The sequence below is a fragment of the Tympanuchus pallidicinctus genome, unplaced genomic scaffold, assembly GCF_026119805.1.
Source record: "Tympanuchus pallidicinctus isolate F22 unplaced genomic scaffold, pur_lepc_1.0 scaffold12, whole genome shotgun sequence".
NCBI classification, from domain to species: domain Eukaryota; kingdom Metazoa; phylum Chordata; class Aves; order Galliformes; family Phasianidae; genus Tympanuchus; species Tympanuchus pallidicinctus.
In genome coordinates this window covers 14,369,844-14,385,669 of record NW_026294637.1, presented here as the reverse complement: position 1 = coordinate 14,385,669, position 15,826 = coordinate 14,369,844, and the positions used below count along the sequence as shown (strand labels likewise).

General features: G+C 42.0%; 1 protein-coding gene across 5 annotated transcripts in view; it reads right to left on the bottom strand.

The window, feature by feature from the left end:
- Window positions 1-15,506, bottom strand: part of ENTREP2 (endosomal transmembrane epsin interactor 2) — a 118,561-nt gene extending 103,055 nt beyond the window's left edge. For 3 of the 5 annotated variants that reach the window (XR_008203856.1, XR_008203855.1, XM_052672298.1), the window contains exon 1: window positions 15,294-15,506. Coding sequence is in view for 3 of the 5 variants with exons in the window: in XM_052672298.1 (XP_052528258.1) it covers window positions 15,294-15,419 (126 nt within the window). In the remaining 2 variants the exon portion in view is untranslated. The remainder of the gene's footprint in view (window positions 1-15,293) is intronic. The other 2 variants (XM_052672297.1, XM_052672299.1) reach the window with 1 other exon arrangement.
- Window positions 15,507-15,826: the final 320 nt, after the last annotated feature.

Sequence of the window (15,826 nt, the reverse complement as noted above, 5' to 3'; positions counted from 1 at the left end):
CCAGAAGATGCAGATCTGGGACAGAAAACTCTGATGCTTTCCACAGATCAGAAGGAACAGAAGCCTTCCATTCTGTGGTCTGTTACCCCTAGGTTGCATTTACATTCATTAACACGACAATAATCAATTCCATCTGCCAAAAAAACTCCCCACTAAGCCCACTCACACGGTGCTGTACCAGTTTCAGCAGGGCACAGGCACCAGAGATGCATTTGAAGAAGTGTCATCTTCTGCCAAAACAATTATTCTCCTGGCACATGGTATCAAATGAGGCCCACGTGTTTCAGTAGGTGACACACACTGCACCAAGATTTATTGTTATCCCATTTATCATAAACTCATAGAAAAAGTCATTAATTGCTTTAAAATGTCTTGCTGGAGAACAACAGGGACATTCAAAAGACAGTAACTGCTACTGGCTGAGTGCAAGAAATCTGTCCTCACTTAACTTCATGCTCTCTTATCACAGCTGCTCTCCTCTGTTTTTCTGTGTACTGTTTCTGCTTGTCAGTTTTCAAGCAAAAAAACCCATCTCCACCTTTCAGAGGAAAAACTACTTTCTTTTCCAACCTTTATTCTGGTTGTAATATACACCTAGTGTGGTATTTGCAAAGCAAGATGAAGAAAGTAAGATCCAACACTGAAAGGAAATCATGTAATTCATTCCCTGAAATTCAATCCTTCAATTTGCTGTTTAATTAAACACAAGTTATGTTGCACAGTGCCAGCTTCCAATTCATAAAGGTATTTTAGAAGCATTTTACAAACAGAAGAGTCCTTTTCTCCAAATACTTGTGTAGTAATTACCCAGGGGATCAATAAGAAAAAGTTGAACCAGAAAACACATCCAAGTACTCTTCAGTAGCAGATTACACACTTTTAAGAGAAGTCATTTCAATGACAGCATTTATTTACACTGACCATTGAGGGCAGCCCTAATGAACCGTGGACAGCAGAACTACTACAGGACAGTGAGGGCAGGACCACGTGAGGACTCAACTAGCAATACAAAACAGGCTGAAACTCCAAAAGGACACACCAGGGTTGCTCTAGCTAACAAAGAGAAAATACTAGCCTATTAGATAATAGGGAAGTTCTTTTCATGAAAAGCTCTCTAGCGTGTTTTTTTTTGTTCTCCATAAAGATATCTTTTTGGCTTTCTCCAAAACTGGTAGGATCAGACTAGGATAGCAATGTGAATCAGAACAGAGAAAGAATACTGAGATTAATTTGAGTCGTTCAACTAAGCAGAGCCCACAGAACACAAAGTGGCACAAACAACATCCAGAGAGCGAGCTACCAGCTAGGGGTTTATATCACTCCAAAGAATATGACATGAGATCAATCAGTATAGCTTACTAAACCCCAGCACTCTTAAGAACAGTGTCTACATTAACAAGTAGCATGGGCAAATAGGACCAGAGCAAACAAGTGCTGCTGAGAAGCTGACATCCACACTATTTACATTTCAGGCGAGTATTGATAGTTTCTTCTTCTGTTGGCTTGCTTTACAGTTAGAGCTAGCTCTACCCCCAGCTCGTGGATTAAACATCGGTTTACACCTTGACAAAACTAGAGAGGTTGCTGGTGCATGCTTTCCAATTTAGCTTTATCCAAAAGAAACACAGATCACGTGTTCAGAAGGCTATGCAAGGTGAAACACAGCAAAGTGTGGAAATAACAGCATAGCTCATTTCAGAAGTGCACATCTGAACTGATGCATTAATGTGAAGGCACGCTGAGAACACCATTCAGGTATAGCCAAAAGTTGGAAGATACGCTGGGAGAACAGGCTAAGACACTTGAAAAATTAAAACAATTATTTAACATGGGAAATTAAAAGATACTTGCAAATAAGGAAGTTCTAATGGTGTTGGAAAAATAAGACACGTAAGAAATTAATCCTTCCTTCCGGATGTAAGAAGGAATAAATGCCAAAATAACAAGAAAATTGTAAATGAGTAACTGAGGATTAATTCAACCAGTAATCAAAATATAAATAAAAAGGTAACAGAGGAACATTAAAATAACAGACAGCATCTGGAAAAAAAATTGCAGGAACGTTTTACAAAGGAAAAGAATGGAATATATTCTTCTGCTGTAGGCAATGGTGAATCACAGAATGATCCAAGGTGGAAGGGACCTTAAACACCACATCGTTCAATCCTTTGCTGCAGGCAGGAACACCTCCTGCTATATCGGAGCGCCCGGGCCCCAAGCAACAGGGCCTTGAACAGCTCCAGGGTTGAGGCACCCACGGCTCCCCTGGGCAGCAGGCACAAAGGTCTCACCCACCCCCATCATTAACAGTTTCTTCCGTATATCTCATCTACATTTATTCTAAGTTTGAAGCCGCTGCCCCTTTATCTTATCATTACATTCCCCAGCTCTCCTGTAGACCCTTAAAGTACTGAAAGGCTGCTAGAAGGTCTGCCCAGATCTTCCTCTTCTCCAGGCTGAACAGCCCCAACTCCCTCAGCTTCTCCTCACAGGAGAGATGCCATAGCCCTCTGACCATTCTTAAAGGCTCAGTAGAACACTCTGCCAAGCCTAGGCATCACATTTTATTGAATATGCCCAGCAAGTAGAAAAAAATGTTAGAATTAGAAAATGTAAAGTTAGCGTAAGTTAGAGAAAACATGATTTATAAGCTAGACAGACTTGGTTTAGACTAGGGTAAAGGATAGCAGAACTATTCTTGGGTGCTGAAAAAAAAAGATCTGCTTTGTGTCCATCAAAGATGAGTAAAAATAAAATAAAATAAAAAAAAATCAGTAGCTTGACTTGCAGCAAAGATATATGTTATTTACTAGGACATACACAGATAACACGAAATTCATATTAGCACAGAAACAGGTAACCTCTCACAACACTTGGCCAACAATCCACCAAGTTTTCTTCATTACACAAATTTAGGAATATGTAAGTGAAACTTACAAGGAACGCTGTGGCTACAGATGGATCTCAAAGCAGGCAGACTGGATGAGCTGTTCAGTCCCTCCTGCGTCTACATTTCCAAATACCAAAATACATTAGTGATCTTTTACTTATATAGAATGTTAGTTTTATATTTGTAATATTAATTTCCTTTCAAAATCATGTTCTTCAAAAATGTCTGCATATTTATCAGATACTACTATTTATTAATGAGAGATTACACTTAGAAAACATCACCTGATCGTTCTCTGATAATGCAGTTTACCACTTCTTTAGTACATGTAGGCAGTTTTGCTTATGCACTTAACATGAATAGGCAGCAAGGAAGGTTTCACTGTACTCTCCATTTCCAGATACCACCAGGATTCAGCTTGGGATTTGTAGTTACCAACACCCCTTTCCTAAATCTTTTGTCAATGTCTTTTGTCAGTGTCTACAGTTGAAGACTTCTAGGCTTCCCAATTTCTTTATCAAGGCAAAACCTAGGTCTAGAAGTTAAAATGTGATTATCAATGAAACTCTAAAAATAGAAAGACTATTAAAGGGCCAGTTGGCATTTAAAAATGATGAAAGTCAATAGTGTTCTTTGGCATCAGCACTAGCTGGTGTTGCTAAGCTACTGCTGCTGCCCAGACAGTTAGACACACTGCTAGGTTGATTCATGCAGGCCGGTGGTCTGAAGACAGAAAGGGAGGAAAAAAACAGAAAAAAGAAAAAAAAACAAAAGCACTAACAATGCATTTTTATACCAGTAAAACTGAAATCTCACCATCTGAGCCTATGAAGGGCAATACAACCTGTGCCCAGATTAAACAATATAGAAATGAGAAAAATAAACAACGTACTGTTGTTTTAGAGTTGTTACTTAAACTTGCTCTGTTAATTTACATTTGTTTGCTTTTGCTGCAATGTGATTATAATGTTGACATTCACTGCTACCTATCTCCATTTTTTCCCCACCCTCGATGAATTATTTAGACTTTTGTCAGATAAGTACTTCAATAAGAACAAGGAGATTCTATGGACAAGTTGAAAAAATCTGAAAAAATCATCAAGAACTTTCTGGGCAATTAGATTAAAACCTATGAAAAGAATGTATATTTATGTGCAGTATATGTTATTTATATGCAATCACTGTTAAAAACTGTCTTCTCAGTTTCTGGCGGCTTCTATGATATTATACCAGCGGTCATTGATCACACTCGTAGCTTCCAAATGTAAGCCTGCATTCACTTTTCATAGAGTCACCCAGCTAGCCCACATAGCACCACTATACTGCTTAACAAAGGAAACTGTTTAACACTCAGAAAAGAGTGCCAAACACCTTAGGAATCACAAACATCTCATCTATAGTGCATGCTCTTTAGCTTTCATTCTTTTCTATGTAGAACTTTTTGTGTCCTTAAACTTAGAAGAGTGTGTCACCTGAAAGTCATCCTTTTATCTCTGTTGATGAAAAAAGAGACACTTCTATTAGTAGAAAACAATTCTGACATCCTAATAATCAAATCCTTCTTGTCTTTGCCCACTGTCAGCAGAAACATCATGGTCATAATGTTTTTTTGCCTTCACCATATAACTAGGCTAGAATCATTATTAAGATGAATCACATCTTCAGTGTTTTCAGTGAAGTTTGTTTTTTTTTTTTGCTGCTGGCTATGGTGTTGTGTGTTAAATATACAGCTGGCTGAAAAGCTATGCATGAAAAATATTTAACCTCTGATTGCTATCAAGTAGTCAAGAATTACTGTGTAAAACTCTGTAGAGACTTTTCTTTGATCAACATTTTCAGTAAAGGAGCTACATGATGAAAAAGAACAACGGAGAAGATCAGAGGTCTACAGAAAATGACAAAGAGATTGCAGGTGTTTAATTTATTGATAGAAAAAGACACTCAGTAGATGCCTTCAAATATATCAGAGGTTGCTGTGAAATAGTTAAACATTTTCAAGTGATCGCTGAGAACTGGATAAGAAATAATAGTTTTCAGAACAGGCATGGAGAAACAACTGCACAAAATTATAAAAGAGACAGGTTAGAATATACCTGATCCTAATTCGAGACAGAGGAACAGACTAGATCAAAAGTCAACCAATCAAAGGGAACGATGATTTTGAATGGCATATGTATAGGCCAAGAGCTAGGATCACAGGCAACCTGAGAACAGCAGCAGCGCATTGCTCCTCACTTCTTAACACAGGAACTGAGAGCTGCTACCTTCACAGGCAGGAAAGTTGCTGCCAAAAAAATGTAATGCTTTTACCTAACTAAGAATAAGGATTTTCCACCTTCCAATAAACTGTTTTCTCCTGAAAAACTAAATTTGTTGAAAAAAATACCATGAGCATTCCATTATTTTCTTAAAATATCAGCTGTCAGCTTACATAGTTCTATTTAATTCTGACATCGTGTTTTAGAAATTTCAACCACAAAAAAAGGCTGTGCAGGAACTATTTTTAAAGTTTAAGAAGGTTACTTCTACATATTCATAATTCCAAAGGATTATAAACTGCAAAGCTATACATCTACTAATGCCACTATTATAATCCTAGATTTTGAATCATAATATTCCTTGCATTATCTGTTAATACTTTCCCTAAAGCCTTGCTGGGTCACTAAAGCAAAAATTGATCTCTGGGTCACTGAAAGAAATGATTTCACTGTCTCTTTAACATCTTAAAAAAGACACAGACATGTCAGACCAAAAAGTTTTCAGGTCTCAGAGGCAAAGACAGTCAAGAACTCATCGCCATTACGATTATTACACTTCCCTCAGCACATTTGTACAACCTTGCTAGCCAATGGTACAGGCTATTTATAGCTTACTAAAATAACAGATCATCACTTGTCAGATGTTGAAACACAGAAGGAACAGATAGCACATTTCTTAGAAAGTACTTTTGGGCCTGAGGAGGTGTGAAGCCCGTCTGAGAACACACTGTTAGCTTACCCTCATCTTCCCACTCCTTAGGCACTTCAAATGGCAGCTGGGGGAGCAAACATTCCTCCCAGGTAAGTAACAGCAGTCTTCTTTAGCAGACAGCAACAACACTGATTTTTGTACTACAAATATATTGGATTGCTTTGTACTGAACTTAAGAAAAGGTTGATGCCTGCTGCTGAGAAATCCAGTAACTTGACGCAGCCATAATTTCAGTTTCTAAAACAGCTGCATGAGTTACCTTTCATCATGCTAGAGACTCCACCTTTTCTAATATACAAGCTTACTTTTTGCTTTTGCAGCCCACACTTTGTAATTTAAATACAACAGAGTAGAGTCTTTTTCCCCAAATCTGTTAGAGAAATTAGAGGTTCACTTTCTATCTTCTTCAGACTGACCTCAATCAAAAACAAACAGACCAACCCCTATTTTTATATTATCCGGGACATCATCATTGTAAGTATTTATACCAACCTCTCATTTCCACAAGTATCTACTGAGTTATATAATCATTGTGCATTACTGTTAAGCTGCAGGCTCCTTATGGACATTTAACAAATATAATTACAATGACAGCTGAATTTTCTGCTTCCAAAAAGCAGAACAGTTCACAAAGCATCATTAAGTATAAGATTTTTATATCCTGTTCACCTTTAGCACTCTCTGTGGTGTACGATGTTAAGCAGAACTTCGCCTCCATCTGCTCTGTTTCTTACTGTACAACTGCCTGTAAGGAAAAAGTCACCGGCTAACATACAAAATCCCTCTGCTTGCTCTGAAAGAATTCAAAGGAAGTAAGATGCGTGATTGAAGATTTGCTTTTTAACAAGTAGGACTCACTTTTGCAGCAAGCAGTGCCTTTGTGAGATTGCTGTTTGCATTTTTCACCACTTTCATCGGGTATCTGCTTGCTTGAAGAATTAACTTACCATCAGAATAACTGATTTGGATCACAGCTTCAGCTTCATCCAAAATACACACTCCTCACACTGCTTCAGTCCACATTCTTAAAATGAAGCTCTTACACTAAAGGCAAAGGAGGCATATCTTTGACATCATGTAATTAACATACTGAATGAAGGAAGATACTAGAAGTATTTCCAGATGTCCCTGAACTAGGGAAATATAACTTAAAATTCTGGTTCAAATTTCTTTAACGGGCTCGTTTTTCAGAATCTGATCCTTAATTGAATTAATATTCATTAATTGAATTTAATACAGAATTCAATTGGGCATCAGATTATTTTCCTTGATTACAGCAGGGTAGGTGCAAAAAATGTAGTGTGTATGGACTCTCATACAGTTCCTAAGCATCCCTAATGATAAACAAACAAAATGAATAAGTAACAATCCAAGTCATCCTTATTTTCCAGAGCCACTAGACTCAATCACACGTAGCCTTATTTAGATGAGAAAAATCTCATACTTCACAGACCTAAACTTGTTTCCCTTACATTATATATATATACATATCATAACAGCTATGAATGGGGAAAGAAGTATTCAAAGCACAAAAAAAAAAAACCCAAAAAAAACACACCACCACTCCCCAACAAAATACTGTCACCTGCAGAAACACTGAAGATTGAAAAGTAACTGCCACTCTCAGACTGACTCCTGTTTTGCCCATTACTTCTTACCTTACCCGATTTTCGCAATCAGTTAATCAACCAGACAATGCAAGATAATTACCTTTGTATTTTTGGAACCAAAACAGCTGATCTGGAGAAACGTCAAATTAACCCCAAATAATTCATACTGTAAGGGAAGCTTTTAAACTGTCAGCACGCAATTGGGAACTGTCAAGTGGAAGGACATGTGCAGTGTGTCTACTGCTGAATAAGGGTTCCACAAGCAAAAATGTACTGCTTCTGAGGAAGGTTCAGCATCAGAAATGCAAAATGTTTTTTCTCTCTCATACTTTCCTTCCAATTGCTTTGGATTCGCAAACCAACAAAGGATATGACTGAACATTTTAGACATCTGTCATCAAGAACTGATGGGTGTTGTTACCAGCAACTTCTTTTCCTAATAGTTGGATTGATATTTTCACTGTCAGACACTTCCTTCACAATAAGTTAGACTAAGAAAGATAAGCACAGCGCTGGTTAAGGAAGATGAGCACATGGTCTCTGGGAGACTTCAAAATGCCATTCTGATGTTGGTTTTACTTACCATCTGTACAACCTTTTACTGTTTGTACTGTCGTTATTGCTTTTCTGGTAAAGGTTCCTTTCCATTCACAGGATACGTGCTATGTACTAACAGAAATTATTCTGTCAAATCACAGCGGGAGTTTTTTTAAAAGCTGAAAGGGAAAACTGCATTGACTATTTATACTACTAAGAACATATTTACTGAATAAACACAAACTTCAGAAATAGATGCTAATGCTTTAGTATGGTTGCTAGTTATTTCCCACAGCAATGGTATTTCACAGGAACCTGTCTGATGATGGATCCTTCATGAGGAAGGAGAAAAAATGTTAAGGAGAGGAAAGGAAGTAATTTTTAAATGACTTCCTAAATTCTATCACCCCAGATTAAGCTCTGTTATACAAATTATAAGAAGGCAAGCAATACATTTTTCTGGAACTCTTCAAAAGGCTAACAACTCTTTTTCCAGCAGAACAAACAACAAGGGATTGGGTATGTGAAGGACTCAGGCCTGTACATTAAATCTGGCTCCTATATCCCATAGCAACAGCACTAATGTCCTTCTGAAAGGACAACTGTTGCCGATGTAACTTCTACCTTCATGCAAAACAGGCAACATAGAAAAGACGCCGATGTTTTAACCGCTCTGCACAGTGTTACAAAGGAAAGGAAGGCACCAGCCATCCCAGCCGCTCTCCCCACGCACACAGCATGCTGTGGTGGCAATGTCACAGATGGGTCACACCTGCACGGTGCAGATCACACAGATTCCTGTGTGCCCCGACACAGCCCTGATGTGGACTCAAGAATACAAGCTTGTTATTTTATACACACTTGCTTCATTTTTGTTGTACTTTCTGGCTTGCTTGCCCTGTTTTTAAAATGTAGCCAAATATTTGTGGCTAAAACTCTGATGAACACTCTTTTTTTGACACCTCTCTTTGCCCTCCACCTGTAATGAAAGTGTATTTTGCATGAAGGTCTATCCATTAAAAAGTACTGTAAAACCAAAAATTCAAATCTGACACATCTTGAGTTAACATGGCTCTGTCAGGAAGTTACTGTAAAGGCAGAGCAGAAAGGCATCCACTTGACTTAAGAGAGGCTGATTTTTTCCTGATTCTTATTGTTTAAAAGAGACGCAACAACCTTCCAGAGACAGAATGCGTACTCAGCTGCCAGCATTTCTGTACAGGAGGAATCTGACACTTTTCACCTAGGATCCCATACTTTCATTCGGACTTCTTGAAATCTGTTTTTGACTCAGAGATCACATACATCAAAACTGAAGTGCTAAAACAGAACCTCACTGCAAGGACGCGGGAGGTGCAAAGGCAGCGGCCTGGCCTCAGCTCCAAGTGGGGCTGTGCAGCACACACTCAGCTCCCTTCACACTGACACAACCACGGGACTTGAGCCTTTGCTTCCTTCACCTCTCACGTTCCAAAAGCACCACGTTCCCAGCTCCACAGAAACGCCGCAACATTTCATTTCTATTAGCTCATTTTTCACAAATTTTCAAAAGGTTTTGAAATTGCCTCTTGGAAAAATAACACTTGTTGGAACCACAGCAACCTTCAATACTTAATAAAATCACTTTCTACCAGTGTTGCCTTCAGAACAGCATAGCAGGCCGTGTGCTGGCTGTGTGCTCACAGCTCTACTGTAAAGGGCATGGCTTAGGAAGCTCTTGATCATTTTTACAGTCAGAAACTGAACACCTATTTTAGTAGTGCTCATCAACAAATGCTTTTATTGCTACAACAGAAGAAAAGCATCTAGTTTACTTTTCTGTTGGAGCTGCAATCAGTGAAATGCATGATAGGGAGATAATTACCTGCTTTTATTATTGATAAGTTACACTGTCCATTAGCTCCTTATTATGCATGCCAAAGTTGTACCTCTGGTTTTGATTTTTTTTTTTTTTTAACTAGAAGGCAGCCTTGCTTTTTCTAGGAGGACAAGTATCAAACTAAATCTTTTTAAAAAGCTGCATTCCCCAATTTTCACCTAAGTAAAATCAAGCTGCTTCTGTGAAGAGTGAATGTAAAAGTGACATTGAAGTTACATGTTCATTACCCCACAGCATCTCTAGATGAAATGCATTCAGCTCAGAAGCTCCTGCTCTTATCTCGCCAACAATGAAGGCTTATCTCAAGCCCTCACACTAAGCCATGCTCTTTTCTGCTACAAACGGCAGCAAAAAATAAAATAATAATGAAAAAAATCTCCTAAGTAAATTATGTCCTCACATTAATGTAATTCTGCTGACACAGGCTCCTGATAGGTGACTAGATTACCAGAACTGTACAATAAGGATATTACTTGCTTGTTCTGCAAAACATATTATTCACGATGTTGGCATTTAGAAAGAATGAAAGTTCATATTCAAAACCGAAGACAAGCTTGCAAAGTCACCTACTTGCATTAACTTGTATAAACCAGACACACTGTCTGTGTAAGTTTAAGCTTGTAACACAGTTCCAACTGTTGCTCTGTCCACAGACGGGGTCAGCACAGACACCGAGTCAAAATAGTGAGTTTATCTTTACTTACACTTTAAGCAATAGAACCATAACGCAGCAAGAATGAAACAAAACAAGGTGAAATGACACAGCAAAAATAAAACAACACAGTAATGCACCTAATTATTCCTATACAAGAGTAACTGCAGTGATTAAGAAAGACGTGTCACCAATTGCCCAGCTACTGCACCACCACTCAGATCCACACTCACAGGGAAGCTCCTATGCAATGTGTCCATCCACAGGTGAGGGCTTCAACTTCGCTGCAAGCAGGGCCAGCTTTTATACTGCTGAATAAATAAGTTCACATATCTTCAAGGGTGGAAACGTCTGGTTTCATTCTCCTTTTTGGATTCCACCTCAAGCCTGGCCAGGGCTCAAGGAAGAACCAAGGAAGTTTGTGTATTAGGCCTTGACACCGTGCTTCTATACAAGGAAAGGTTAATAACATTCTTGTAATGTTTGATCTAAAATAACCTCATTAAGATACATATTTCACTAATAGTCATACTCACTCTGCTAACCATCAGATACTGATGCTATATAACACGTGGTTGTGAGGTTCATCTCAAGGTCCACTCTGGGTTGAGGTGTACTGTTCAGATCTTACTAGTTCAGCTACCCATGTTTCAACCAAGCTGCTGTAAAGACCGGAACTCCACAAGTTACCATGCAGTTTGTCTCCTCTCAGCCAAAAAAAATAAAATAAAATAAAATACAAAACAACAACAAAAATCAATATATCCTTAGAAGCACTTACACTGAAGAAGCTTCTCATTTTTTTCTGCATACAACAATAAAAAACAAGCACGTATTTGTTAGAGCACTGTGAAATAATTCCCTTTTTAAATAATCACAGTCTAACAACAACATCTCATTACAAGTGGCTGTGTACTAATCAGAACTTACTGCCACTTAGTTCTGCAACTCAAAACCCCACCCAAAAAAGAGGCAGGCAGCCCGATGCCTACATGCAAATGCCATTTGCACACCCAGAACAGGTTGAACCCTTTGTTGCATGGCATTCTAATTCCAACAACTTCAGGGTTTTTGCTTGCTTTTTTTTAAGAAGTGTACCATTTTTGCACAGCATTAATTTTGAAAAATGGGAGTTTAAGAGAAGGAGAAAGGAGGAGGAGGAGGAGAAAAATCCCTTTCACAATACCGCTGTATTGTACATTCTGGAGAGCAAACCAAGGATCCTTAGAACACACAACCCACTGAATTTATACCAGAGACACTGCATGCAAACTGTGACTGCAAAAATGGCTACAATGCAGTTTAAAATAGAAGAGCTCAGGGTGGAAAATGTATACCAACAGATTACATACACAAATGGCCAATGACAGCTATCAGAAAAGCTTAAACAAGTGTATCACTAATGTTACATTAAGGAATTACTCTGTATTTCTCTAAGTACTATAAAATAAATTCACAATAATTCTACAGCCATCAGAAATAACACCTTCTAAAGCACATCCTACCCACTGGTTTCATTTATTACTATCCAAACACACGCACCCATTAAAGCAGGAGACGTCTTCACCAGGGTAAGACTTCCCCAAAGCTGCTTTAGGACATGGGAGTTATGGTTTCATGCAACCACTACACAGCCTGTAAGTGTTCCCACTAACCAAGATCCACATGCATAACACGACTGCTGTAGCGAAGATCACTTCACCCTTCATACCAGGTGCTAGATGGTAAGCACACAGCAGAGCAGCCGTACATCTGCTGGAAATTCACCACAAGTGTACCTTGAGGAGAAACTCCTGACTGCTCTTAGTTACCGGGCTGTGGTTAGCGCTACGCAAATGCCTTAGATCACATAACCTCAGTTCTCCCAGATGAAACTAAACTGAAAGGCGGGCTAGGTGTTAATTGGCTCTCAGGCTGTAGCACCACTTTAGAGATACTCAGAAGCAACACCCCCTCCCAGCTGGCTCCTTCATTCTGCAGATCCACACGGCAGTACTGAGGCAAGTGCAGCCAGCACACTGAAGTACCAGGAATCCCTTCTATCAGGCAGAATTAAGGAGGGAGTGCACGTCCTCCAGCCAAGAGTTTTCAATCTGACTTCACAGATCCTAGCTGAACTAATTAGGAGTAAATGGAACAGTGCAGTTTTGTTCGCAAAGGAAATGGCTCTTAAGAGAGCATTCACACTGTATGCATTTTGTACAGGCATCTAACTCACACACACTATGGTTTGGTACTGAGGCTTAATGCCTACAGCAATCAAATTGCATCTCCTAAGCTCTTACAGCACATCTTTTAGTCTCAGTTTATCCCCAGTAAAACAGTATGCTTTTAGAACAATCCACAATGGAAAAACTGAGTGGGAGCATGCACGGGAACTGGAGCACTGACACACCCCTACAAACCACCAACAGTGATGAGAAATTACACTGGGGAGAGGACTATATCTCAAACAACATCGCTACACACTTTTAAAGGAATTACAAACCATTGTTCTTAGAAATTCATGTTGTAGCCCTTGGCTATAGGAGACAGATTCTGTGACTTGAGGGGACTTACTCTAGGACCAGTTTTAATCTTAAGAAATGGCTTGCACAGAAGTGGTGATGCTTTCAATGTGTAAATAGTTTGGTTATAAATTCCCTAGCACAGTCAGGTTTGCAGGCTATTCCTTCAAAGCAGTATGGCTATTCCTGCAGAACAGAGGGAACGTAAGGGCATATTCTGCTTTCAGGAGAGGACTTATATACAAATAAACCACAATTGTTATACATTGTTTCAGGCAGCCCCATGATCTTTTCTGTTCTTTGATTCCAAAAGGCACAGGAATTAGTAGAAAAATTAGCCAAGAAAGAATAGCCAATTAAGCACGATAATTTACAACTCATTCCTTCAACACGCTGCAGCGTACAACTAAAACAGAGGTGTGGTAAGTTCAGCAGCTACTAATGAACGGATTATTGACCTTGGAAATTCCCACTTCAACTAAGCTACTTAGCCACTCCGAAGTCTGGCAGCACTCTGTGCTGCTCCACACAGGCAGCCCTCAGTTCCAGGGCAGGACCTGCTGTGGCTTCAGCAAATGCTCATACATTTCCAGAGTAAGACAATAACTGGAAAGGACAACCAGAGTTGACTAAGCCCTTAAAAAGGCTTTTAGAATAAGGTTTGTTAAAGACTAAGACACTGAGAGTTCTTTAGGACTCACCATAGTATGAAAAAGTGCTTGATTTCTACAGTGCTTGATTTCTACAGTACAGTGCAATAAAAGCACTTGTTATTTACCTTATTTCTCGAGACTGAGAGAAAAGTGCTTAGGAGAAAAGCATGCTTCTTATTCTTTGATAATTTATTCTATAAGGTAGAATTTTACATTAAAAATTAAGTCTTTAATTTGGAAAAGAAAGTATACCCGCCCCATTCTAACAGCGTAAGAGAGTAAGGAAGGAAGGCTTTCCAGTGAACAATCTTGCAATCCCTCCTCTTACTTTTTACAGCTTCTACCAGTTCACAACACGTGTCCATAAAGCACATCTTTCTTCTCCATTACCTATGCTGAGCAAGTAGCAATCAAGAAATCAAATCAGAAAGCGCACCTGTCCATGGTGTACAGAGAGAGGAAAGTAGAAAGCATCTAAAAAACCAGAAGAGAAACGGCATGTCTTCCAGCATATTGATAACCCCCAAAATCCTCACAGACGTTATGGGGTTCATGGGGAAAAGGCATCAGTGGGAAGGCCGTGCTTGCTGGAACATACAGTCAGCTGCACACATTGCGGCTTGCTCTGTCGAGATAAGGCACCAGATCTGCCTCAGTGGCGTTGTTTTATTAGCACGTTAATAAGCGAGCAGTCAGATTCCCGATTTGAAATTCACACCTCACTGTGACAAAAGCTGGCATTTCAGCTTGCGGGGCTTACGGCTCAAAGGACGCGGTTATGACAGAAACAAGGCTACTCGCATGAACTGATGTTTCCTCTCAAGATTACAGAACATCCTGGAGAAATCGAGAGAAGTATCCTAACAATGACTCAAACCGCTCTCCTGCTCTATAAGGCTGGTTAGTTACCGAGCGACGTGCTGCACACAAACAGGTGGTTCCGAACCCGCACCATTCACCCAGCGGTTCTGGTCCCCAACCAGTACTTAAAGCACGGAAAGCTTTCCGGGCCGCCACAAGAACGAGCAGCCAAAAACCGGGCTTTACACCGCACGAGGTTCATCCTCACCAGCAGCGCTCGCACCGCTCCCGGTGCCCTCGGGATCCGCCGCTTTTCCGAGCGCCGCTCGGGCAGAACTTTCACGGCGGCCCGCGCACGGGCTGAGGGGCCGCGAGCGGAGAAGCGCACCGGGATTTATTACCGCCCTTTAACTCGGGTTAACCACGCGCTACCGAAGCGAGCCGGCAGGCCGTGCCCGCAGCCCGTGCGGCTCTGCCCGTGTCCGCTGCTCACCGCGCTCGGTTCATCGCCTTCTGCGCCTCGGATCCGGCACCGAGACCCCCGGGCGCGGCAGCCGCGTACGCGGCGCTGCCTCCACGGCGGGGCGGCGGCCCTCCCGCGGTTCGGAAGGGAGCCCCGCACCTGGCCATGCGGTGCCCGGCCCCGCTCCCCGCTCCCCGCTCCCGCCCGCAGCGCTGAGGCGGCGCCGCGGCACGCGCCCGCAGTGACCGTTAGGAGCGTTTAACGGCCGGGGGCGCGTGCCGCCGATCCCACCCCAACCCCAGCCGCAACCCGCCCCGCAGCCCCCGCTCACCGAGAAGCCGGCCCAGAAGGGACACGAGTGGCGGACGCGGGCCGAGGTGGTGAGCGCCAGAGCGGCGAAGCTGACGGCCACGATGAGGCAGCCCAGCAGCATCTGCGTGACCCCCAGCGCCAGCATAGCCCGCGAGCGGGCGCGGTGCTCGCGCAGGCGGGACAGGCTGCGAGACAGCGCCGCGGGGCTCAGAGAGCGCGCCCCGCCGGGGGGCCGCGCCGCCACAGCGCCCGGCGGCATCCTCCGGCGGGGCCTCCCGACCGCCCCCCCGCCCCGCGGGCAGCCGACGGCCGCGCCTCATGGAACAGGCGCTGCCCGGGGGCGGCCCGCTCGGCTGCGGCCGGCGGGTGGGGACGGGCGGGCAAAGCGCCGCCGCCGCCGCCTCCTCCTCTCCCGGCGGCAGAGCGGGGGGGCCCCGGAGAGCGAGACGCGCGCCTGGGGAACCGGAGCCGCGCTCTCCGGCCCGCGCCCCTCCCGCGGAGGGGGGCGGGCGGGCGGCGAAGGGGGAGGGCTGCTGGCGGCCAATGGCGGGG